Source organism: Trachurus japonicus, chromosome 8, assembly GCF_045865225.1.
Source record: "Trachurus japonicus isolate A0001 chromosome 8, Traja_1.0".
NCBI classification, from domain to species: domain Eukaryota; kingdom Metazoa; phylum Chordata; class Actinopteri; order Carangiformes; family Carangidae; genus Trachurus; species Trachurus japonicus.
The window spans coordinates 22,282,103-22,308,809 of NC_140914.1; the positions used below are offsets into that span (position 1 = coordinate 22,282,103).

Consider the following 26,707-nt stretch of genomic DNA (forward strand, 5'->3'; position numbering starts at 1 on the left):
TTATATCATTAAGCTGACACTTACCTACAGCAACTTAGAACGAGAGAGCAGACAGTGGTTCTGCTCAGTGCTCACAGATGCTCCGTCAGCTGACTGTAGTGGCATTTTGGTTAAATAATGACCTGTCTTGCTTTTTGCCAGACGATGACAATGACATATCATCATCAAGTTAACTTAGGCAGTTTAACGGCAGCAAATTTTTCCAACCATGAGGTTCACTCACTGATTTATGCAAATTAACAAAGGAAACGTAGTACAAGGCTTAAATATGAAATACGATTGGATGAAAGTTCTTTTGTCGAGGTCCCACAACTCAATTAGCCTCGTGGAATCTACAAACACACCATGCTAGCTGTATAATGGAAAGCTCAGCTGTTTTTCTTCCACTTCACTCCTGCCTGTTCGCACCCTTGTTTTGAGATAAAATGTTAAAGTGCTTTTATTGGTTTTAGAGCGATAGAAAGAGGACAGCTATGCAGCAAGGTGACAATTTTCAGCAGAGCAGTCAGAGTAGTCATGTGGAAACGATACTTTATCTGTGCTGATAATAGGGAAATTGAAAATGAGGTAGCCTATCTTGCTCTGTGTCCTACTGCAGCACAAAGAAGTGTCACTGTAACCACTGCTCAAAATATGAAACATCATGATCTTGAAAGTGTGGGCTTCAATCTGACTCTGATAAATACAAATTAAGAAATTAACTAAATGTTTAGTGTTGCTATCTAGCCTAGTTGTTAGTGCTTCTGCTTTTTGCTGTGAAGCTTCAGTACAGTTTTTCTTAACCACACATCTACTTACAAAATCGTAAACAATTTGACACTTGGGTTAAATAGCTGAGCTTAATGTCTTGAAGTTGGTGAAGTTTTCTACTGCCATAGCCTTCTGCCTTTTGTTGTTACTTGTCACTTGTTATTAACCAGTTGGTGGTAGCAGATTTTACAACCTTTGAACAGAGCAGATGTTTCCCCCCATTTCTGGTCTACTGTATGTACTTGGCTAAGCTGAACATTTTCTTGCTTAAGCTTTATAGTGAATGGACAGTGTGATTTTCTAATCCAACTCTCTGATTTCCCCCAAATGTGGCACTTTGAAGTTATACTTTCTCAGTGTGTCAAGGTTAACACCTTTTTAAGTTACAGTTGCTCATATAATTCCCCGGTACAGATTTCAGCCCAGGGAGTTGAACTCTTCCGATCTGGTCACAAGCCTGCTTCAACTTTCATGAGATGACCTGTGATCTGAGACTTGACCCACATTTGGCCTTGCTATTTCCAGCAGCTGCTGGATTCCTGGGGAAAGAAGAGGAGGAGAAAGGGACCGGAAAGTAGGGAAGGGAGAGGAACTAAGACAGACAAGACAGACACATTACAGCAACTCCTCGGGTTGGGAGCAGCATGAGCCTGACCTTGGCTACAAGACATTTAAAATTGCTGAGCATGCGAGCACAACACACACATACACACTCGCATAAAACAAACGCGAATACGCTGTAATGCAGAGGTTCCTCATGGTGGGACCATTCTCATCATATATAAAAGAGCCACACTTTATATATGGAACCACCACCCATGCCACACACTCCCCACCCAAGACTAAACAATGAAATCACATACAGTAGGATCCCGAATCCCTGAAATTCCCCCGTCTCCTCTCGTCCTTCACTTCCTCCTTTAGTTCTCCCTCCACTCTTCTAATCCCACTCACCACCTCAGCCATTCAACTTGCTTTATCTCCACCCGCCCACCAACTGTGTGACCTGAGGATCCTGAAAAAAAAGTGACATAAACCCCTCTCACTTCTGTCCGGACTTTTTCTCCTCACTGATGTTAGTGAAGGGCAAACAGTATAAAAATCTACTGAGGCACTGCAAATCCTCGCTCTGTCTCCATCCACTGCCTACACGTTCCTTTCTCTCCTCCCTTCTAAGAAAATGCAAAGAAGAGCAACTAATTAAAGCCACAATACTGTAGACTGTGCAGTGTCAGAAATTTGGGGCCAAGTTTTCCCATTTCAGCTGCTGCTCCAGCCTATGTAAATACAAGTATACTACTTTCTGCATGTGTCTGCTGTCACCTTTCTAGATTTTTTATCCTGATGGTTTTGTTGAGGGGCCATCTCAACACTTACAGATTTATGGAAAAGTGCGTGTTACAAACTGTTTATCTTGCAGTTAGAAGGGCCTAGCTTAAAAACACTACTGACTGAGTAACATTATGGGCAGGATCCAACATTGTATGGGTTTTGCAATTTTCAAGGCTGACCTAAAATCGGGATCAATCTGCATTGGCATCAGTCAGGGCCGGAGGCATGGTGTTTGTGTTGTCCATTGTAATGAATGTGGTATTTTAGTATTTGTTGAGGGGATTTCAAAGGACTCAAATTTGGTAAAAAACATTCATTTGGATTCAAAGCCAAACAAATCATCAGAAGTGACCACCATATTGACACAAAGTGTGACTGTACTAGACCTATCTCGGAGCCTTGAATCACCTTCTTTCCCTCCGTCTTGCCTTTCTTTTTGTCTCTCTTTCTCCTCAGGTCACATCTTGAAAAATTATGAATCAGTCTCGTCTTGTTCTTCCCTCCTGTTCTGACTCTCTTTATTTCTGACTGTCTAACCCAAAACAGTCAGAGAGACTCTTCTTCATCACTCTACTGCTTTATTCCTGGCCCATGTCTCCCCTGCTGTCCCTGTCTCCCCTAACTCTGTCTGCCTCTCTCTCTCTCCCTCTTTCTTTCTTTTCTTCGGTGCACCCTTCTTTCCTCCAAGGTGATGCTGGTTTAAAGACAGGAATGAAACTGTGTGCCTTAAAGATTTTGAATACTGATGAAATTAATCTTCCTTGTGCTTCTCATTAACTTATCCTGTTTCTCTCACTCTCTGTCTCTGTGTGTGTAGGTGATGCTGGCAGAGCGTAAAGGGACAGAGGACCTTTACGCCATAAAGATCCTCAAGAAGGACGTTGTGATCCAGGATGATGACGTGGAGTGCACCATGGTGGAGAAGAGGGTGTTAGCGCTGGCTGGAAAGCCCCCGTTCTTGACACAACTGCACTCCACCTTCCAGAGCATGGTAGGGGGCTGACATGTTGTCACTTCATTCCTGTAATACGTTGCACAATACTTTCATATTTAATTTTAAAAGAACATGCTTTGTTTTGTTTTACATTTATCTTGGCACCTTTCTTTGTTAAGTTTAAGGAAATGTTTGGCTAATGTAAAATGATTTTGGTTTAAGGTGAATTATTTAGGTTCAGGTAAAGTTTGTTGTCCACATGAATGATTATCATTCATCATCAAGCTGAAAACAGATTCCTACAAGGCATTCTGAAGTGACAACGGACATTCACACAATCCTCACAAAAACACATTGAATCTACTTTGATTCAGTGTTATAAGAAGAAAAGAGAATATGTTTTTATTTCATTTTTATTAGCACATGTAGATATCACAGTGTAAGTTCCTAAATTCCTGTTGAGTGGGAGAAAGGTATTTGTCTGTTTTAATGTACAGTACATAACACACAGACACACACACACACACACACACAGGTTTATTTAGGGAAGGACCTCTGGGTGTTTTATTTTCCTACTGTACAGTATGTACAGACTTTTGTGCTTTCTCACTGATTTCACACTAGTGCCTGTGAGATTAACATCCAACCAAACATGCACAATGTAATATCATGTTATGACAAAGTAAAAAAAAAATTATAAATGAAGGGAGCTATTCAGAATATTAACAGCAATGTTGATTTTTCAACCCCTTTGTGTGAATGTATGAACTCCTGTTCGGACATACAAAGACAAACCAGAAATCTGTATTGTGTCTTTCCTGATTATTTCCAGATGAAATGACACCTTTATAGGCTCCCACACTTTCATGTTATGTTTGTTCAGACGTGAGCCACAGAGCTGAGTCCTGCTGAAAGGCACAGCCACTCTGCTGCGGCGCTCTGTGGTCTTAGCAGCAGCCACCGTGCCTGCTGTCACCAGCTCACAGCTAGAATACACAGGCTGGATTCATATTTGATTCATGCCTCTCTTCTGACATGTAATTCATATAAAGATGAGTCAACAGAGGAGTAAATATAGCTCACTGGTTTCATACACTGAGTGCTTGTCATTTACTTTCATATGATCTATAAAAACACTCCAAACGTTAATGTTTTCATTGATTAATATGACATCTAGACAAATAAAGTTGACCTGACACACACGCACACGCACACGCACACGCACACGCACACGCACACGCACACGCACACGCACACGCACACGCACACGCACACGCACACGCACACACACACACACACACACACACACACTAACCAAGAAGTGAGTGTGTTAATCCTCCTCAGCACTAATTCTCTGACCGGAGGAGGGCTTCCATACATATGGGACTTAGCAGGCAGTTATACACATATAGGCAATTATAACATGCCTGCATAGACACGTATATGCCATATATGATGAGCAGTGTACACACACATACAGTACGCATTATTCAAACACACAGTATGTACTGTAGTACTGTAGACACACACATAGCGCATGAATGTGTGCTAACTGTGTAAGCAAGCACGCACACACACACACACACACACACACACACACAATAAGCAATATTTTCTACACACAGAACCACAAACCAAATCCTTCCACTCTCTCACCTACTGCACCTTATTGGCAATTTCTGTAGATAATGGAGAAGAATTGGTTCTTAAATTGATGTCACTGTGTTCCCTCAGTTGAAGACTGATTGGACGCACAGACGACAACTCACCTCTTTCTCACTGTCCTCCTCCTCTTACCCTGTCCCTCCCCCACTTTAACTTCCAGTGTCCGTTGACCCGTCACTCTGTACCTGCCTCTATAAAATCCCTTTCTCCCCTCACTGTCTCTCTCCCTTTCCCTCACATTTCTCAGTGACTTCTCATTTGCTTTTATGAACATGTCATGTACTTTCTCCCCGTAGGACCGTTTGTACTTTGTCATGGAGTACATAAACGGTGGAGATCTCATGTATCAGATTCAGCAGGTCGGCAAATTCAAAGAGCCCCATGCTGTGTGAGTACAAATACATATACACACACACACGCAAAGCAGTTTACGATCTCATAATATAAAAGCTAAGATACCTTTTAATGCCATCACAACACAAAATCTTAATTCCCGGCTTATTGGTTTTTCACAGTTTAGTAAGACTTTCTGGAGCAATCTGAGTGGAGCCTGAGGATGAAATGTGTTGTTTGCCCCAATGCACATTACTGCTCTGAAGGACTTCAAAGACATTAAAGTAATCCAGCAGCTCCTGAGAGTTTTCCGTGTGTGGTAGAATACCTCCAAAACGGCATAATATAATTAAGGTGACTGGCGAGATCACTGATGTCAAGCCAAAGCTGCGGGTTGATGTATTTGACAGGCGGGCTGTCTGGAAAGCGAGAGCCGTGGAGGAGTTTGCCCTTCGTCTGCCTTGTAGAGAATTAGACTTTCTTCCATCTGGCAGAAGGTATAGACTGCTGAGGGCATATCAAACGGTGCAAGGAAGTCTTTTATCTAAGGCCATCAGCTGTGTACTGTGTTTTAAGCTGTTTATTAGACAATAGTCAGGATATTTATTCTGCTCCATGTTTGATGGCGAGGCCTCAGATGATGTCTCAGTCCCTTGTCGTTTGTATCTTGTTTCCTGTGTATTCATATTTTGCATTTAAAGCTGTGTTAGTTGCCTGTTGCACTCAAGCCTACAAATGTCTTTTAACAGCCTCTGCATATTCTACACCACTATCAACACCTTCAAAATGCCTCTTGACGTCTTGTGTGCGCACTTGACAAACAGACACTAATTGTGTGTACGCCCACGTAAACACACACACAAACATAGTCGACTGCGTGGTCAATGTGTCCAGACTCCTCCTGTTGATCTTATCAGCTGCTCTCTGGCCTTGAAGAGACAGCACTGACCTTTATGCTGACACACACACCCACAGACGCACACAAATGATCCCGCTGTTTCCCCCCCTGTCCTTTTCCTCGGCTGCTTTATAATGACTGTTGTTGTTTCTTTGTGTATATAGATTCTATGCTGCAGAGATAGCCATCGGCCTCTTCTTCCTACATCTAAAGGGCATCATCTACAGGTAACCTCCAAACCGCAACACAACAACAACACAACAACACAAGTTTATGTTAATGCAACTGACAGCGACTGTTGTTATTTGTCAGTTGCTGTGGTTGTGAATTTGAGGCACATTTCATTATAAGATATGAAATTATAACCAAATCTTTTGTTGTGATTCCTCATTTCATGATATATAATGTCTGGGGAATAACTTAAATATTTCTATTTCATGACATTGGAAATTAACACAATTATGACATCATTTTCTTTGTTTTTAATATTTTCAGTTTGTGTGTGAACTGATTTTCTAGATATTATTTTGTTATTATACTGTATATTTTTTTTAATTTCTGAATCTGAAATTGCTGTTTTAAAGCAGAGAAATTTTAATTAATGGATGAGGAAAATCTCTGGACCAAGCTGTAACATCAGGTGATGGACACTGATCTGTAATACTCATCACATTCATCACACAATCATGCAATTTCCGACAAGGTGCATTTGGGCTGTTTATAATACCCAGCTCAGAATCCACCCCATAAATGATGCAGGTCCCTCCAGCCTAAAATCAGAATCACATCTGTCATCTGGTTTGGTGTAACTCTACCTCCACCTAACGAGTCAGGGAAACTGCAGAGGAGAGGAAACTACAGGAAAAACAAGGTCAACATAGTAAACATGGACCTTCTTGGTGCATGTAGATTATAAATTGAGTGTCTCTCCCCTTTAATGTTGTTTCACTCTCTGCAGAGATCTGAAGCTGGACAACGTGATGCTGGACTGTGAGGGCCACATTAAGATAGCAGACTTTGGGATGTGTAAAGAAAATATGAACGATGGAGTCACCACCAAGACCTTCTGTGGAACACCTGACTACATCGCCCCCGAGGTAAAATGTCTGTGTCCTGAACTAGGGGCTGTGATTGGAACAGGACAGGAAAGAAATGTCAGCAGAGCAGACGGGACGGGACGGGAATCATAATTCTAATAGCTCTGTTTCTAAGTTTTCCTTCAGTTTCCTTTATGTGGAAGATGTGATGGCTCCTCTCCTGTCAGCTCTGACTGGTGAAGGATGTGTGTGGATCGAGGATAGGATTGTGCCTGATCAACAGTAATCAGAGCAAGCACGAATGTTGAGAGATATTTGGATATCTTTCCCATAAATATATTAACTTATTATTTGTTATTACTATTTGTAGTATTACTTTATTGACTTTAATTCTTCCTGCCATTTCAGCATATACAGTAATCACTGCTTGTAAACAACAATGCACATACACAATCTGAAGTGCTGCTTGTTGTGTGTAGGTGCTGTGATTAAAAAGAACAGTGTAGATTAACAAGCAATTCAGTTTTGGGAAATAACAAAATGAACTGAAACACAATTGAGGTATTTTTAATATTTTCATTCCATGCCTCTTTATTCTTCAACTCCACACTTTAAAGGGAAATATTGTACCTTTCACTACAGTTGCTACATTTATCATACAGCTGCTCCGATCTATCAGTAAACTGTTGGATGAAACTATTAGTTGATTAATTGGTTAGTCAGATGGCACATATGGCAATCAGATTAATTTAATGGCCAACGCCAGAAATGTTACGGTTTCAGCATCACAAAAGCAAACAGGTGCCATCTGAAGTGACTGTGTGGTAACTAAGTGTGTGGTTCACTGCATCAACTCAACCGTGACAACAGCAACTTTGCTGAACAAAGGCTCTCTCACATTTCAGATCATAGCCTACCAGCCTTATGGTAAATCTGTGGACTGGTGGGCCTTTGGAGTGTTGCTGTATGAGATGCTCGCTGGACAGGTTGGTGTGTGTGTGTGTGTATGTCTGTGTGCGTGTGTCAATGATTGTATGTGAGTTTATTATCTAAAAAGCTTTATAAATAGTATTATTAATCTCAGTTTCCAAAAGAAGAGATAAAACAATCTTTTGAAACAGGATGAATGTGAGTGGAGCTTCTCTCACCAGCATTTGTATTCATGTCTGAAAGTGGAAAAAACAAACACTCAGGATTGTAGCCTTTAGAGTTTGACATTGTGTAATGAAAGGTTAGCTATTAAATTATATCCCTTAATGAGTTTTTCTCTCATGGCATTAATAATTGTTAAGAGTAGATGTGACATTTTCAAATTCTGGATATCTCATTTGGAGTGGATATTGTGAGTTTGTGCGAATTAGAGGCCTGTGGTGTTTCTATTCAAAGGGCTTCAGACAAAACAAAGCTTTTAATGATTCAGTTTAAATATCCTCTATTTGTCCTATGCTGCCCTCTCCTCCTCCTCCTCCTCCTCCTCCTCCTCCTCCTCCTCCTCCTCCTCCTCCTCCTCCTCCTCCTCCTCCAGCCTCCATTTGACGGTGAGGATGAAGATGAGTTATTTCAGTCCATCATGGAGCATCACGTCTCCTACCCCAAGTCCATGTCCAAGGAGGCTGTCGCTGTTTGTAAAGGGGTGAGTGGACACACACACACTCCACAAATCATTGTCTGTCTCACAAGCCCAACCTTGTTCCCTCATCACAGCTCTCTCTGTTTTTCTGTCTAGCTCCCTCTCTTATTCTCACTTTCTCTCGTACACACACACACACACACCAACATCCACACACGCAAAAAAAGAGAGAACTAAGCAAGTATTACATTTAAGGAAAGGAAGCAGGAAAGAAGAAAAGGGAAGAGGTGAACGGAAGAGAGGAAGCAGAGAGGGACATCAAAATTATCTGCATAATTAAAACCATTGTGAGGGAACATTTATTTGGAGTAAAACAACATTGTTCACTCTTGCTATCTGTCCTGCTCCCATCTCTCTCTCCCTCTCTCTCTTTTTTCTCTCTGTCTGTCTGTATCTCTCTCTCTCTGTCATAATGCTCTCCTCTCCTGTCTTGCTCTCTGCAGTGCCCATTGTTAAGCCGCTGTTTCGCTTTTTCATTGTACACCCTCTCTATCAGACATGCACACACACACACACACACACACACACACACACACTCTCTCTCTCCCTTTACACACACACATTGCACTGCTCTGATAGCCTAAGCCTGTGCTGTGTGCTCAGTTGGCTGTGGAAACTCCTCTTCAGAAAAAAATCGGCCAGTAGCAAATGATGCCCTGACACTTCCCAGCTGGGCTGGTCCGTGTGCGTGTGTGTGTGTACGTGTGTGTGTGTGTGCTGATTACTGCGATAAATGGAGTAGGTCTTCTCTATCAAACCACCACCTCTCTGTCTCATCTCCTAACTCCATGCTTCACTGGCCACAACACACACACACACACACTCGGACTGATGCATGGGGTGTTTAGATATACATTTAGTCCTTTTATGCACAGTGGGTCGTCTCTCTCCAGCGAGTTCAGCAGCATTCAAGAGTTCTGCTCCGACTCTTTACTGTACATTACACACACATATATGAGGAAATACTTAAATTAGTTGATTACAGTAAGATATTAAGAATCAAATGTCTTTGTTCATTAATACACTGTCGCTGTGTACAGATAAAAAAAAAACGAAAGGAGAGGAGGGAGAAAGTGAAAGACAAAATGCTAAATCATCTGTAAAGCTCCAGCTTTCCATAGGATCTGCAATAACCTACAAACAACCTCACACACACATACACACACAGAAACATATTAACATCAACACAGTGTGCAAACATTGAATTAAGACACACACTCACATACACGCTGATGACTTCAGTCAGACTGTATGTCCTTGTACTAAATTTAAAGGCAAAGGCATTCATAGGCAAATTGATGACAAATATGTTCACCGAGATGCACACACACACACCCACACACACATATACAGGCTGTGTTATGTATTAGTGATGATTACTGGGTTGTAGAGCTACAACGGTGGATCTTCAGTGGAGCATGAAAGCTCGCCTCTGTCCACCCCCACAGCTCCCACTGTGCCCTGCCAGCATCGCCTGGGTTAACTCAATGTATGAATGTGTGCGTGTGTGTGTGTGCCTGTGCGTGTGTGTATGTGTGAAAAAGACATGAAGCTTTCCTTTTTAAACGCTACAAGATATTTCCATTTTGAAACAGGAAAAAAAAAAGATCATGTAAAGTTCATTTTTCAGTTCTCTCGATGACGACAATGCAGCTCGCGAGCACGATGGCGTTCACTCATCCACCCCACCCCGCTCAATAAGCCTGTTGTCCTTTCAAAATAATAGCGTTTGCAGTAATGTACATTGAACAAAAATATAATATAATATAAACGCAACACTTTTGCTCCCATTTTTCATGAGCTGAACTCAAAGATCTAAAATGTTTTCTATGTACACAAAAGGTCTATTTCTCTTAAATATTGTTCACAAATCTGTCTAAATCTGTGTTAGTGAGCACTTTCCTCTCCGAGGTAATCCATCCACCTCAGAGGTGTGGCATATCAAGATTCTGATTAGACAGCATGATTATTGCACAGGTGTGCATTAGGCTGGCCGCTCTAAAATGTTCGTTTAAAATGAGTTTTACTGTATTTGGGGAGTGCGGGGAGGGGGGTCAGAAAACCAGTCAGTATCTGGTGGGACCACCATTTGCCTCACGCAGTGCAACACGTCTCCTTCACATAGAGTTGATCAGGTTGTTGATTGTGGCCTGTGGAGTGTTGGTCCACTCCTCTTCAATGCAAAGTTGCTAGATATTGGCGTGGACTGGAACACGCTGTCGTATCAACAATCAACAACCTGATCAACTCTATGCGAAGGAGATGTGCTGCACTGCGTGAGGCAAATGGTGGTCACACCAGATACTGACTGGTGATGGTATTGGTCACCAAATTCTGCAGTCACATGTTCCTACCTATTTCAAATCATTTGTGTCATTCTTGGACAGTGGGCATCTTAACTACAGATGGTGGCAGTGGTGCCATCTGGACACAAACAGCCATAATAGAAGCTGGACAAGTGTCTAACAGTGCAGGGGTTGCCATGGCCTGTTACTTGTAGAGTGTTAGTGAGGTTCAGGAAAACATGTATGTATGCTTGTGTATGTGATTTTGGTGCGGTGGTCAGCTGTAGAAACAGAATTGCCCTATGGGATAAATAAAGTAATCTCAACTCAACTCAACTCAACAAGAGGAACAATGGAGAGGGAAATATCTCAGGTTGTGTGTGAATGAAGAAAGAGTCTTGGTGTTGGTTTCTGACAGGACAACACCAACCCTGATGTTTCAGATGACTGAGAACAAGCTGCACTGGAGCTGCCGTAGATAATCCCATTTAGATGGATATTTATGTTAGTATAATTAGGAGCAGAATTAAAGAGTTCAGTTCCTGACTACATATTGTAAAGTGCTGAGTTCATGTATACAGCAGACAGGCTTGTGGTTTGTGATGTGTGTATGTGTGTTAGTGTTCGTGTATCTGACCACATGTGTGGAAAGGGAGTGATCAGAGACATTTCCACTCCCCTGCTTCCACCCTAACCACCATCCATATTTCATAGCCAGCAATGGGCCAGCCCCACACACACACACACACACACACACACACACAAGCAGCTACTACACTCTGTAGTGCTGTAGTGTTAGGTACAAGATGTCTTCTACTTCACAATTCTGCAGCAGAGAGTAATGGTCCAGATATGTTGTTACACATGCAAAGGCAGGTGCACACACACATACGCACAACCTCACTACTGTTCCTGTGACATTCGGCGTTGTGGCTCAGTTTTTCATGATCAGCCCAGTATGATCACAAGTGTAAGGTCAAACATAGGTGAAAGTATTCAGAGTAAAGGAGGTTTTGAGTTTCACTTAAACCTTTTATACAGTAGGTCACATCACCTGTATGTGGAGCACTTTAATAGCAGCCTAATACAGGAAAGCTTAAATGTGTTTTTTGGAGTCCAATGCAACACATATCTAGTGTCAATATTCAATCTTGTGTGTGAAATGTTGCGTTTAATTTATGAGTTGCGGTACTTGTTTGTTTCATCTTTGTCTATATTGCTTTTCTTCTTACTGTGTTTGTTGTCATGCACCAAAACATAAAAAGTAAATTCCTTGTACGTCAAAAAACCTACTTGGCAATATTATTTACTTTTATTTTTTATTTTTGGGGGGCAAGTAAAATAGAACTTTACATTTGCGGTGCTTGTACTAAAGTAAACTGATTCATATTTTTGTCAAAGCACCTCACTTTCTAAAAATTGTGTCTTCCTTTCTGTCTGATAACTGGTGGCACAGTCAGTGTTTTTTTTATGCAAATTAAATAAAACTGTGTTTTCATACATTTATGGCTAATGGCAGGAGTGGAGAAAATGCTTTAACACATATGCCCAAATTTTCAATGGGTGAGATAGTATAAATTAAGTATAAATTTATGAATATAAAAAGAAACCATGTGTATACCTCTGAATAATTGAAAAAAAGGGAAGAATGTGTGTGTATATTTCTTATTTTGTATGTAAACGTAGTTTAATGATGAATCTACAGAGTTTTAAACATCTGGCCTCTGGAGAAACTGATACATAGAAACAGAGGAAGTAAAGAGAAAACCATTTATTTTTCCACTGAGATTTTTTTTCTTGTTTTTATTTCTTCGTTGCTGTTAATTTAAGTTTACAAGATTTGTACGTGGATGAAAGAGCAAGTGTGGGCAAGAAGTAGTGTGTATGTGTTTGTGTTTAGGTAAGTGTAAGGTTGACTGACCCGTGGAAAATGTTATTTTAGTTGTAATGTAATGAGTTATGACTGCTGCTCCTGAGGGAGGCACATCCCACCTACACACACACACACACACCGATGTCACTAGCCCTAATGCTGCTCTTAAGCTTTTGTGTGGACAGACATCATAAACGGTGCCTAATTACGCCTGTGGAAAAATTGCTGTGGTAAAAGAGAAAAAAATAGCAACTTATTCATTTGTCTGCAGGCGGTGGTTTGGTGGCTTTTATTTGTTCCTCAGGGACAGGCATCTAACATGATAGAACAACGGATGGATGGTGAAAAGGAAGGAAAGAGAAAAAAGGAGGTGAAGAAGTAATAATAGTAGTAATCATGAGTGGAAACACTGAGGGGAAGAGACAGGAACAAATGAGATGAAACTTAAATGATTCCAGAGGGAAGATTTGGGGCAGGACAGCAGCCGAACACTGTGGAGTGTAGAACAGATACAGACCTGTCTTGTGGGTTAAGATTATGCCTACCACTTAGTTTATGTGAATGTTACAAGTCAAGACACTATGCATCATTAAAATGTAATCATTAAAGGACATTTCCACTGCTCTCAGGGAGCAAATCACTGTTGTCCTGAGATATTCCTGCAAGTTCATAAATCATGCAGCCATTTCTGTTGCTGCTGCTCATTTTGTGTTCAATGTTACATCCCGACAAACACATTTCTAACTGCAAAGGTGCCAAGAAAGTAAAGATAGGAAGAGGTTGTGGTGAGAATTTCTTTTTTTTTTAAAGGGTGGTTTCAGCAGCTACATGTATGCAAACAATGAAGACCAGGGAAGTGGCACAGAGAGAGGGGGGATAAAGAAAGGGAATAATTCTCTGTCGTCTCTTTGCTTGTCCAGCTGATGACGAAGCATCCAGCGAAGCGGCTGGGCTGTGGTCCAGAGGGGGAGAGAGACATCAGGGAGCACAGCTTCTTCCGCTACATGGACTGGGAGAAGCTAGAGAACAAGGAGGTGCAGCCGCCATTCAAACCCAGAGCTGTAAGTCTGACCACACATGACCCAACTTGACCCCAAATGATCACACACAGTTCACACAAGTGTCGTGAGGGGCAAATGAGTTGCCCACCGCAACCGAGAACCAGGAGTTTAATTTCTCTCAGTGGTTAAATTCCTGGTATTTCACTCCCTTCTTTCACCCTACAGTCACTGTTTTACTCCGGCACCTATCTGTAGTCTGTTTATTGTCGTCATCTTCTCAATTTCAATGTGATGCTTGTTTCTCTTTCTCCTCCTCTGAACGGAACAATGTGCACAGGTAAGTGAGGAAGTAACGATGGTGGTGATGAATGTGTGTGGTGACGAGGGCAGGTGTGGTCGATAGCGTTGACGACGATGCATGTGAAGAGAAAGATGTGAAAGTGAAAGATGCTGAATGCGGCGATGGCGCTGATCTGCATTAGTTTCTCAGCTGCCGAAGTTTTGGTGCCATCTCACTCGGCGTGAGAGGAAAGTGTTTGTGTCGGGTTAGGCCGAGTTTAGACCAAACCTCTGGGGACTGAGCGCACGACTACACAGCGGGAGCAAAAGTGACCTAAAACAACAGCGTGTTTGTGTTTTGCTATGACAAAATTAGTTTGATCATAACTCGAGTCAGAATGATGTCATTGCATGCTCACGCACACTCACAAAGCGCAATATGTACACACACTCACACAGCCTTGGGCCACACTGCTGCTTAAGAGTTTTTTTCAGAGTTGAGCTTTTTATGCAGCTGTCCTGGCCCGCTGGGGTTGTGTGTGTGTGTGTGTGCGTGTGTGCGTGCATGCATGTGTTTTAGAGGTCACAATTAGGCGTGGCTGTGTGTTTCGACACTGAGGTGCGTTTCTGCAGAATCCTCAGATGTGACTAGTAACATATGTTGTCTGATCTCTTCTACGGTCTCTCCTTCTGTACGTCTCGTCTGTTTGATCTAATCTTTGTAGCATCTTTTGTCTTTCACCCCTCTGCACTGTCACTGGCTGTTTCTCTCTCTCTCCACCTCTTTCATCCCACTGAGGAGAACAAATAAAGGTTCAGACTTTTTTTTGAAGAACCATTGTGTTTACCCTTGCATTAAAGTTGAGGGTTCAGTTTGGCATTTGAAGGTGGCTCTTTGATGTCGGTGCTATGCCACCAGACCTTCTGGAGCTGTATGTGCATTGTTTAAAGAGGGGCTCCCTTATATTTCTGACTCAAACCCTCTCTCTTCAGACTGGTGTTTTTGTTCAGATACCTGTTTATGAAGGATGTGCGATGCTTTGAGAATCCATATTGCCGGTTGAAGTGGCAGGCCGACTTTGGTCAGCAGTTAGTTTCCTAATAGTTTCTGATTATGGTCTGTTTGTGGGTTTAAACAAACAGTGTGAATGTCTTTGAAGAGTCCGTTTGATGGTTGAGCACATGAGCCTGACTGACCAACTACCAGACTGCCTGGTTTATTCATTCATCTGACAGAAAAAATGGTCATCCAATCACCTTGGAGTTTCAGTTATTACTGTGAAACTGTCATCGTCCATCCGTCCTTTCAGCAGTGTGTTGTCAGTTCTTTTACCCATCCTCCTCCAGAAGACTCCATCCATCCACTGTTGCCACACATCAACCCATACGTCTTTCCATCCACACATTTTTATTTGTCCTCTCTGTGTTCATGTTTTCTCATGTTTTTTTCTGTTTATTTGCATGCTCTGGAGCTCAGTCTCAAATGAAACCTGTCCTACAGTGCACTACTACAAAAGCCTCCTAACATAACATTATCAGCAAGTTTTATTCAGCTAATTTATTCCGGGGTTTTTTTTATCTTACAGAAAGATATAGCCCTGTCTCTGCCTCCTTGGCTCACACTTCAACAGCCATTAGATTGGCTCAAAGCTGACAATCAGTGAAGTGGCTCTTTTTTTTTCTAAAGGAGCATTTCACCCAAAGCTAACCCACTTCCCCCCCTATGATTTGGGTATGTTATGAGAGATGTTTACCACCTCTGTTGACAGACTCTTGGCTGAGATATAGTGTACTGAAACGATACTTCTAAACTTTGTGGCAGTCATTTCATTTCCCTCTGTGCTGAATTCTTCCCATCTGGTTCCCCAAACAGGTTAAAACAAATGCAAGTAATTAGCCGCAAACACTGGTTGACCCTGGTGTATTGCTCATTTCATATATTTCCCCAAACTCTAAACAGTCTGGCTTAATTTTATTTGGTTTTTCTGAGTTACAGAGATTTAATGAGTTTGTAGTTTTCCTCTGGGTGATGTCAGAGGACACTGAATCCTTGTTGTGTTAATTAAAGCTCAGCACACTGATGGAGATGGGGAAAAAGGAGTAGCTTGGTCAAAACTCCCCATGAGGCATACTGTCAGGAAAATATAGTTTTTAAGTTAATAACTTGTTTTATGTACAAGACGGACACACATCTCGTCCCATGGGTATAAAACACTCTTTTGGGGACCCCACTGAAATGAAATGGTGTGAAATGAACAGTTTGTTAATTTTTTCTCCAAATTGTTTCTTGAGAAAACCAAGTCTACATAATGTAAGCACTGCAGTTGTAAAATAGCCAAGAGTTTGACCGGATGGTGGCGTCGAACTTCCTGCTGCTCCCAATATAAAAGATAGGTGTCAGTGTTTTTAATTAGAAGATTATATTTCAGGAGGACATTTAATCGTCATACATGAAATCTCTTGAAAGTAAATGAGAACATGAGAACACAGCTTCTGAGCACATCTCTAAAGAGCCTTCTGAGTTGATCCCAGTGCTCAAGATGTGTGCTGATTGTCCGATTTGGGTTATCATATCTCAGCAGGTCTCCACAGCTGCAGCATATAATTAACCCACAATTAACCCACAGTTACACTGTAATCATCTCATGGCTTTGAGCCTTTTCATGTGCAACTATTTAGAAACGTCCAATTAAATCCAAGTGTAACAAGCAAAGAAAAAAAATCCAAGATGAAATACTAAAGTAAATTGTTTTTGGCCATTTACTTCCAGCCATGGTGGGATGTTTTTTTTTTTTTTTTACTTTAAGTGAAATGCGTATTGCCAAAAAGTAATAGCTCCATGCATATATTAAATCAAGTGTAGTGCACTGCCACAGGACGTTTGAGACTTCAGTGGCCTTGTTCTTTTTAAAATTGAAGTTGAATATGTTTCAAATATCTGAAAAAGAAGCTCCTGAGGTGTACTTGATTTATAATCTCTCTTTGAAGGTAATAACCAACTACCTTCTGGCCATGGCTGCAGGAGAGTTGAATCAAGCTCACCCCAAGCGCTGTCTCATGCTCTGATATTTGAAACTATGTTCAAGTGATGTCATCTCACACCCTGGTTCAACCTGCATTCCCCTTCTTTTGTTTCCCCCCCCTCCCCGCTCCCCACTCCCCACTCCCCACTCCAATCCATCCATTCCTCTCCATCCCCACTCTCCCCCTCCCAATCCTCCCCCACCCTGCACTCCATCCCTCCCTGCCCTCCTCAACAGTGTGGACGGGAGGCCGAGAACTTTGACCGTTTTTTCACACGCCACCCGCCGGTGCTGACCCCTCCCGATGAGGAAGTGATTCAGAACCTGGACCAGGACGAGTTCCAGGGATTCTCCTTTATCAACCCAGAGTTCCCAGGAACTGCTGCTATCACCACTGCTGCTGAGCAGGCTTGATTTCAGCTCCCACACGGACACATGGACACATTCACACACACACACATATACACACACACTCTTCCTTGGAATATACACATACACACTCACAGTTACATCAACTTAAAATATCACATGGACAGTTTGTTCTGTCTCAGCCCATGACCCAAACAGATCTTTACACACATACATTGTTGTTCACACTGGTGCGACATGGGTGATGCATTGGTCCATTTAAATGAATCTGTAGACTGAGGAATAATTATTGAGGGAGGAGTTTGAGTGGAGGCAGCTGGCTATACTTCTCTGTGCTTCCATCTTTGTACAGATTAATAAGCCACGTTAAACATGTTTCTAAGTGAACTTTAGATATGCTGGTAGGTAGCTTAGCAAGCTGCCTGTTTCCAGATGTTAAAATGAGTTAGCCAGCTGGTGGTGGTGGCTTCATGTTCAGCATGAGAGTTTTAGCATTGCTTTTGAGATGTTTGGCTAAAAGCCAAAGCAGTATCATGTCAAAACCACATTTGAATTGAAACAATAAGATTCAGTATGAAATTGTTGAATCATTTTGGCCCCTTATCAATCAACAATGTTGCTCACAGTGTGTACAAAGTGTTTGTGTTTATTTTAGCAGACATAATCAAAATCAACGGTGACCCTTAAAAGTTCACGTTTACAGTGAAGGACCAGGATCAAATGAGGTACCGTCTGATTACTAGACGACCACTCTACCTCCTGAGCTATGCCGCACTTGCAAACTATGATATTTTCATATGAGGAAGAAAAACAGCTGTGGAAAACCAAAAATTGAGCTAGTAAGAGTCTACGCAGAAACATTGGTATTCCTATAAAAGCATAAATACATAAACATGATATTAAGTCTAGATTTCCCCAGCACAAATATACAACTCCACAGTTTCACATGTAACATAGCTTCAGCTTGTGATTTAACTTTTTCTCATTCCTCAGCTGTTCCAGCGCATTTCAAGTTAGGCCTGGCCTATTATACTGGTGTGCTTTTTATTCAGTATAAAAATAATAATAATGATAATGATAATGATAATAATAGTGTCTGTATGTTTAAACTTATCTTAGCTAGAACTGGAATGCTTGGCATTACTGTGCATGAATTTCCATATCAATAATGGCCAAGGACTTTGTCTCCCAACCACATTTTAGCGTCTTATCTCAGCACCTCTCTTCTGTCAGTTTGTGGCTCGTTGTCATGGTTCTTAAAGTATTTTTTTTTAAAAACTACGACAAAATTTTACCCAATGAGACAAACAACAAGATCAGATTTGTGCCTCAAAAGACTGACATAAATATCAAAGTTTTATGTATGTGTATTTGCTGATGATGATGGTGCTGAAAGTGCTGTTGGGAAATGTAGTCTTTATATGGGCTTCGAGTCAGTCACATAGATAGAAATAGATAGAATAGAAAATACTACTTCTTATGCTGATTTTCTCTTATCTAGTATTTAAGCAATGAAAGAGACTAGCAGTTAGTTTCTTTGTTTTATAAAAGCATGATTCAAATACCTGGACGCTCGTTTACAGTGTGTGTGTGTGTGTGTGTGTGTGTGTGTGCACACGTCTGTTTTTTATGTGTAAGAAACGAGCACTGTGTATGAAAGTGCACAATTGCGTCTGTATTTTTGTGTGTATGCGTGTCCATGCCTGCCCTCCCAGCTCATTGCCTGGCCTTGTGTTTACATTTGGTTGTGTGGTGAATATCAGCAACACCCCTTTTATAATCGAGCAGTATTGGTACAATCCACTTTATTTTGAAACGGCAGTTCCATAAGTGTCAAAATGGTAAAGAGGAGAAAAGATGTAAATGAAGAAGGTAAAATAATGTATGTTTCTGTAGGGATGCATTCATATTCAAACAATATTTTAGCGCATGACGGTAAAAGGTGATGGTTTTACATCCCAACAACCAGTCCTAAACCTTGTGTTTGAGTCAGCACTGATGTTCAGTACCCTGGAGAGCACCACCTTAGTGACACAGTTGTTTTTCAGGTTAGCATGTGGCTTTCTGTTTTCCAAATTCAGGCTAAATACCTGAGCATCTCAAAAAGTTTCAAGACCTGGGGAAACTTTCTTTGGCAGAAGAAAGGCCCCCAGCTGGAACAGACCAGCTGACCAATATATCATTCAGCCCTACTTCTCTGATCTAGTTTACTGGTGGGAAAGAATTTGAGGCTCAACTCACTGTGACTGGTTTTTTTCAAGTAGCCTTTAGCATGCGCTACGAGAACCTCCATCTTAACCGCAGCAGCAGCAATTGTTGACACAGATTGAAGCTGGACCTTCTACAGCAGGAAAATGTGTGTTTGTGTGTTTTGTCTTTTGTTTTCCTTAGCGAGCAATAATGTTGTTGACAAGAGGGAAGCATTGGTACTGAAGTGACTTTCAGGAGACTCGGGTTAGGATCATAATTGATGAGGTTATGAAGCTTATCATCAGACATAGCCATCTCAGCCAGAGAGAGAAGTGGCAAACAGCCAGAACCTGAAGTTCTTCCTCATCACAGAGGTGCAGCAGGTGTTTTACACTTGAAGATTCAGGTTCACCGGCGTTTAACAGTAGTGGTGGCGTGCTGCAGGTCTCTACATGTTTATCCGCAGATGAAGACGTTTTTTCACATTTCTTGTACAGTAGGAAATACAGGTCATCAGGGCTCCATTTGGCTCTGACCTGCATGGGAAATATCTGACCTGGGATCTGATTTGGACCAGATCCTAATTACACCCAGTTCATTCAGCCCAGACCTCCCACAGGTCTCACAGCTGTGCCAGTATGGATCCAAGTTTACATCAGGCCTGATCATGTCCAAAATATATTCTAGAAAATAGCTAACCGCATTTAAATGACAAATGACTTGTTGAGTTTAACCTCAAACATCAACCAGTTGGCTACAGAATACTACTGAGGCGGTCTGGTCTCTGTGAATTTGCTTTTTAACAAATGAGTTTAAAAATTTGCTTCTATGACTTAACATTTGTTCTCAGGACTTAATTATATTGCTGCTGCCTGTTAATTGATCGCATATTATGCTGCTGCCAGTGTTGGTGTCGACCGTTTGGCTCGACTGCATTTTGGATATTGGATTAGGTGTAAATATCATCTGGTCTCTGCAGGTTTGGTCTTACTGTGCTCGGCTCCTCTTTAAATCACTTCTGTTTTTTAAGAATTAATTTAAGGTCTTGGGGTTTGGAGTAGACTGACCATGGATCCAGTTCAGATCAGGTCTGTCATTCTGGACCTGTGAAGACCTCTAATAATGTTATTAAATTATGATATTGTTAGTAAACTTGAACAAATGACAATAATCTGTCAAGATGAGTCAATGTAGTCTACACTAGCATGCCTACTGACAGGACATAATCATGAGGATAGCCAATATGTCTAATATCTAAGTTTTTAAAAAAAGTGATTATCCCAATGGAGAACAAATGTTTCTGATTCATCTAAAGTCCACCAGATACTCTAAACTTTGTCATAAAGATTACTGTCGAATTTAAATATTTGCAGGATGCTACTGATTTTTGCAGTGGTCTCGTTCCCACTCTGAATATTTTCTCACACAGTGAGAGCTGATGGATGGAACAAGTCATAAATAACATCTGGACAAAGCTGGTTTGGTCTGTAATCTCTAATCTTAAACTATAAACTGCTGATGAGTCGGGTTCATCAGGTTTAATGCTTTCACATTTCATTATGGTTTTGAGTGTGAAAGTAAATGTAACTGCTGTGTTTTTATGACTTGACAACATTTAGCTTATTCCGTATCCATCACCTGTGTCATACCTTTATTGTTGGTCCCCTGTATTATAATTATAAAAATATCTATGTACACACTTATAGATAAACATATAACTGTGTCAAATGTTGATATATACACATATACAGTAATATACACCATGTAGTCAGTATTGTAAAAGGACAAGAGGAAAAGTCTTATTCCAGGATTTGTGTTTTTGTTTCTCTGATTCCTTCCTGCTTAAGGAGAAGCAAAATGAAAACTGCATGAAAAATGTTTCTGTTTGACCTTTTTGTTAGTTTGAATTTATATACATTTAACATACTAGGCTAATTCATGTTTCCTGTGTCGGCAGTGCTTCAAAAGTGTGGTCTGAGCTGATGCGCTATGTGTGAAAATAATGAAATATATAAAACTGAAAAAAAGAAGAAAAAAATATGCTACCCACAATGCTTTCCATGTGCCAAAATTTTTTTGTTGTTTTGTTTTCCAGGAAAAACAGGCATACCTAAAATAAAGGATTTAAAAGATATTCTAGGGAATGTTTGTCATTGTTTTTGTATTTGTGTTTCAGTGATGCTCAGTCAGTGTATGTTTTTATATCTCAAGTGAGGGCAGTTTTTTTTCCTTTGTCTATAGCTTTCTTTACTTTAGCCTCTTCTTTACTTTCTCTTCATTCACTCCCAACTGACATGCACATCAACACACTGTTGCTGTGCATGAAGCACAAACTGATTGTTATGGGATGGTTATAGGAAAAAAGAAAAGTAGAGTGGGGAGAAAGAGATTCAAGTGATGGAGGGTGACAGACGGGAAGGTTTCTGGGCAAATGTGAGGCAGAGAGGAAAACAGATGAAAGGGAGGAGGAGGGAGGAGGCAATTCAACAATGGAGAGAGGCGAGTAGGAGAAGCAGAGACAGAAGTAGTAAGAAGGGACGGCGGTGAGGAGGGAGGGGACAAGGAAGCGAAGCGAGGCAGGCGGCTACGACAGGCTGTGCATATTTCATGGCTGCCACTTATCATAAGAGCCTTTCCCTGATGGGGGAGCGTAGGTCTGATGACTTCAAGGAAATAACATGCAGAACACGGCCTACATACACACAGCCCTGCTGAGCCACTCAGCCACTTCATGCCGCCTCTAAAGCTGCTCGCAATCAACTGCAGTCGAGCCGCTGCCGTCGCCGTCGCTGCTGCTGCTGCTGCTGCTGCTGCTGCTCTGACTGGCTGCACATTTACTTTTAATAGGGGTTGTAGCCTGCACCATTTACCTCCCCTGGTACAATATAATGTTTACAAGTATGGCCACAAACTACATGCAGTGGTTTTAAAACCGTGTCTGAGCTGTGGCACAACGTGATGGGAAACATAATCAACAACACGACATTTATCCACCAGGAGTCTGGACGCAGGGATGCGGTCACAGAACTGGTTACGACTCAGATTGGGCAGAGAAAAACCACTGCAGAGGGGTTAAACGTTGATGAAGTCAGTCAGACATGTTGAAGTGACCTTTAAGTTTTTATATTTGGGTAGAAACTTGAGTATTATGGCCCCAGATCCCACAAGAAATGCTAACGTCTGGCTTTGGTTGTCGCTGCTGCTGCTGTGTCCGTCCACATCTTACAACCATACATACACCGATTCATTTTTATCATTTGACAAAACTCGCTATTGATTTTCAGCCCTGGTCTGATATTACACTGTAATTACACCCAGTCAGGATGTTAATAACATGCACATGCACCAACAACTGACAAACGGTTTAGTTAGTCAGGTGTTGGCACCAGAGCCATGTTAAATTGAAAATGGCATTTCATTTACAACATGCTGTTGTAAAACTCTACAGCACCAGCAGTTAACCTTGATTTACACAAGCACATTTATCATATATGTGCACCGGCATTAAAGAACTGTGGCTCAGTCAGCAGTCTTTAGCACAATTAAGGTTGTTGATACAAAAGAATCTAGCACTTTTTATTGCAGTATCACCCCGACATTAACAGCTGTAACACCGTTTTCTAATCAAGATGTTGCGCTTTATTTATTACCCCAAAAAAGCTAGAGTGCTTTCCTTTGGGTTGTTTGATTTTGCCCTAAAGGAAGAGTTCAACATTCAAGGCTTTCTTATAGAGAATTAGATGAGAAAACCAGACCACCCTTACATCTGTCCATTAAATATGAAGCTACAGCCAGGAGGCAGTCAGCTTAGCTTAGCATGAAGACTGGAAACGGGGGCTCTGTCCATCTGCCACATTCACCTGCCAGTACCTTCAAAGCTCAATAACATTTTCAGATTGAAACAGAAATGTAAAATCAGCTATTTGTGTTTAAAGCTGTTTTCCCAGTTTGAATCTTTAAGGAAAAGGTCTGAAACACCAGCAGGTTTGTTTTTGCTCTCATTTTCATTTTCCCAAGCAGACAGCCTAGCTGTTGCTTTTATGTGTGGCCTTGTTGCACATATAATCTGAGGAGATGTTTGCCAATTAGCCAGCTGATCAGCAAGTGAACTGAAGGAACACCCAGGATCAATAAGCGGCACCGTTTTCATATCCAACAATCGTAGCCGACAGCTGAACAGTCAGTATCAAAATAACCTTGAATACAGAACAAATCACTTTAGAACATTTCCACAGTGGCTGGTAACACCGCTGCTAACTTGATATTTTAGTGTTGGGAACAAAAGGCTTCCTGTTGCTATGTAGCCAACAACCTGAACTCATGCAAACCCTGTTGCAGCTTTGAAGACGCACATCACGTCCCTCCATGTTAACTGTAAACTGGAAATGTAGTGCCGCTCTATTTTATGCAAATTCATTACAACAGCAATTCAGACTCCTGTGTAACAGTAAGTTCCAGCACATAAGCTGTATAAAGTTTGTATTGGAGTGGATGTAATAGCCAGTGTACACAGTAAAGCCGCAGCAGTGCTGGAGTGTGTGTGATAATTAATTCCAAATGTTGCGGCCCCCAAATTAAAGCCAGTGGCTTTGGCACAAAGCAGCCTGCGCTTATCAGCCCAAAACAGGTCAGCGTTCGATACCGCCTTTCATTCACCCTCCTCTCCTCATCACCTCCCCTTTCCTCTGTGCCTCCCACTCTCCGCATCCTCGGCTCACATCGGCTCGTCTCCCGCTAATCCTCTCGTTACTGAAAAGAGATGGGGCGAGAGAGGGAGAGACTAAATTAAAGACTCAGCGTCATGTTTCTCTATTAAAACCACTGCCTCTGGAACACAGTGATGGGAAAAATAATTGTGTGTGTTTGCCCCGATGCTACTGTAAATTCTGAGCTTCAGATCTATACCAAGGGCCACTGATATTTATCTCATCCCCTGTCCTTTCCTGCATCTTTCTCTCTCTGTGCCCCCCACCCCCCCACCTCCGTATCTCTGTCTCTCTGCCTCACAGCATTAACTGCAATTGAAGCGCGCTGAGATGGAACACATTATGAGCTGGCCTACATGGCTGTCAGCTGTGTATGTGTGTATGAATGACCTCATATGTGCATGTTTGCTAAATAACTGTGTGCACGGTCTTTGCCAGTGCACACAGTGGATTTCCAAGGTTTGATAAACTGCTTTCATAGCAAGAGCCCTCACGTGATCACTTGGCAGGTATCAATCATCAACATAGAGCACTGACATGTGTAAAAGCTTATAGGATATGATCCTGACAGCCTATGCTGGCACACTAAGCTGTATTCAGACCCGCTCAGGTGATTTTATCAGACCTCCTTCTTTATACACATCTGATATGGATCCAGATGTGGCCATTTACTGTAAAGCTCAACCAGCCCTATGATAAGTATAAGGAAACTTGTACTATGAGGTTGTAAAACAGTTGCCTTGTGGCTGTTCAGCTTTCATACTTGTGAAAGTGAAGCTCTTAGGTTGAGGACTGAGCACATTTACCCAAATCCAACGAGAGAAGGACAGAGGTTTTAACATTACACTGACACTCTGAGAGCATCTAGAACCTCTGTGGATATTAGCTGTGAATAAATCTTTTGTTTTGTTTTGTTTTTCCTAATCTAGTTACAACAGCTGTCGATGGAGCCCATAAACTATTCAGTGGGACACGCCAACAACTGCAGCTCACACTACTCAGAGACAGTTGTATCACACCATGTCAAGTATCACTTTTACAAGTCATCCACGAAAACCACTTCACTATTTTGGGCTGCTCTGTCTGATATACAGTTGCTACAGTAAGCTGACTAGACAGCTCTGCATGTTTTGGGGGCGGAGTTTATTGAATGACCTGTTGTAATGTAATGAGGGCTGTGGGCGGGGCTTGATTCACATTTCTATAACCTGTTTGTTAGCTTTGTGGCAGCTGTTTCGACCAATGACCTCATTATTGGTTCACAGGGTCTGATAATCTGAATTCTAGGGGTGGGAGAAAAGATCGATTCACATAAGTATCGCGATATTTCACATAAGTATTGCAATGTTTTTTGAATCAATTTTTTTTTTTTTTTTTTTTTAGAATTTTTTCTAGGTTTTGAAAAGGGTTTACGTTCACTTTACAATGGAGTATGTTAATTTATAGGCTCCTACAGTATTTGTGTGCAGATAAATGTTAAAATGTAGCAGTTTACCTCAGTGTATATCTCATTTTGTCAGAAATTAGATATTTGTTTTTTCTATACTCTTTTATTTTTGCCTCTTTTATGCAGGCCAGGCTTTTGGAAAAGAGAGTAAACATATATATTGCTGCTGAATAAATCTTAAAAACTGACTTACATGTGATTTTGAGGGGAAATATGGTTCCTGGAATAGTCTGTAGACAATCATAATCATTCAACTGTTTCACTGGTGTTAAAAATGCAGACTAAAAATCAAGAAAATCGGCAATATCGTAGAATCGCAATTTAAATCGAATCAAAAAATCGTGGAAGAATCGAATCGCCCACCCACCTGCAAGATAAACACTTATCAACTCCGGCACATTAAAAACACCAGCATGGGCAGAACATTTGAAAATTCACTAAACGATAAATGCAACTAAACATCATTACTACATAATGAATTGATATGGACACTTCAGCCATCTTTGGAAACTTCTGTCATCTGATGTGAAAAGTGAGTGACACCCCATCCACATGAGTGTTGTAGCAGCCGGGGGGGGCAGGCCTCTCTTGAGAGGAAGCACTCTAGCGGATTTCATGCCCAGAACGTAACGTGTGGTGGATGTGGGCCAGCTGTGGCAGGTGTGTACCTGTGGATGGAGGGAGCTCCTCTCAGGCCAAGGCAGAGTTGGCAGAAGGTAGGAGATGCGACATTTGTTTGTGGTTTCTGTGATCTTCAAAGCTCTTCTGTCCCTCACTGTCCCTCTCTCTCGCTGGTGTTTCTGACCCCACCCCCTTCCCCCTCGCTCACGTCAAGTAAACGAAACAGAGAATCTTGTGATGTACAAGCTCGCGATCGACCCAACTACCATCAGACGTGTTGGACTGAAAATGTAATCAATGTCCACTTTGCCAGATTCTGCTCTTCTTTAATCCC

The 26,707-nt window shown here is 41.5% G+C and overlaps 1 protein-coding gene across 2 annotated transcripts in view; it reads left to right on the forward strand.

Moving 5' to 3' along the window:
• prkcbb (protein kinase C, beta b) overlaps window positions 1-26,707 on the forward strand; it is an 85,079-nt gene that overhangs the window by 55,068 nt on the left and 3,304 nt on the right. Inside the window, exons 10-17 of one of the 2 annotated variants that reach the window (XM_085784683.1) lie at window positions 2,900-3,073; window positions 4,978-5,069; window positions 6,077-6,139; window positions 6,871-7,009; window positions 7,855-7,935; window positions 8,475-8,582; window positions 13,658-13,798; window positions 17,278-17,664. In XM_085784683.1, coding sequence (XP_085640809.1) covers window positions 2,900-3,073; window positions 4,978-5,069; window positions 6,077-6,139; window positions 6,871-7,009; window positions 7,855-7,935; window positions 8,475-8,582; window positions 13,658-13,798; window positions 17,278-17,454 — 975 coding nt within the window. In that variant the 3' untranslated portion in view covers window positions 17,455-17,664. Of the gene's footprint in view, window positions 1-2,899; window positions 3,074-4,977; window positions 5,070-6,076; window positions 6,140-6,870; window positions 7,010-7,854; window positions 7,936-8,474; window positions 8,583-13,657; window positions 13,799-17,277; window positions 17,665-26,707 lie in introns of those variants that run through there. The other variant, XM_085784684.1, reaches the window with a different exon arrangement.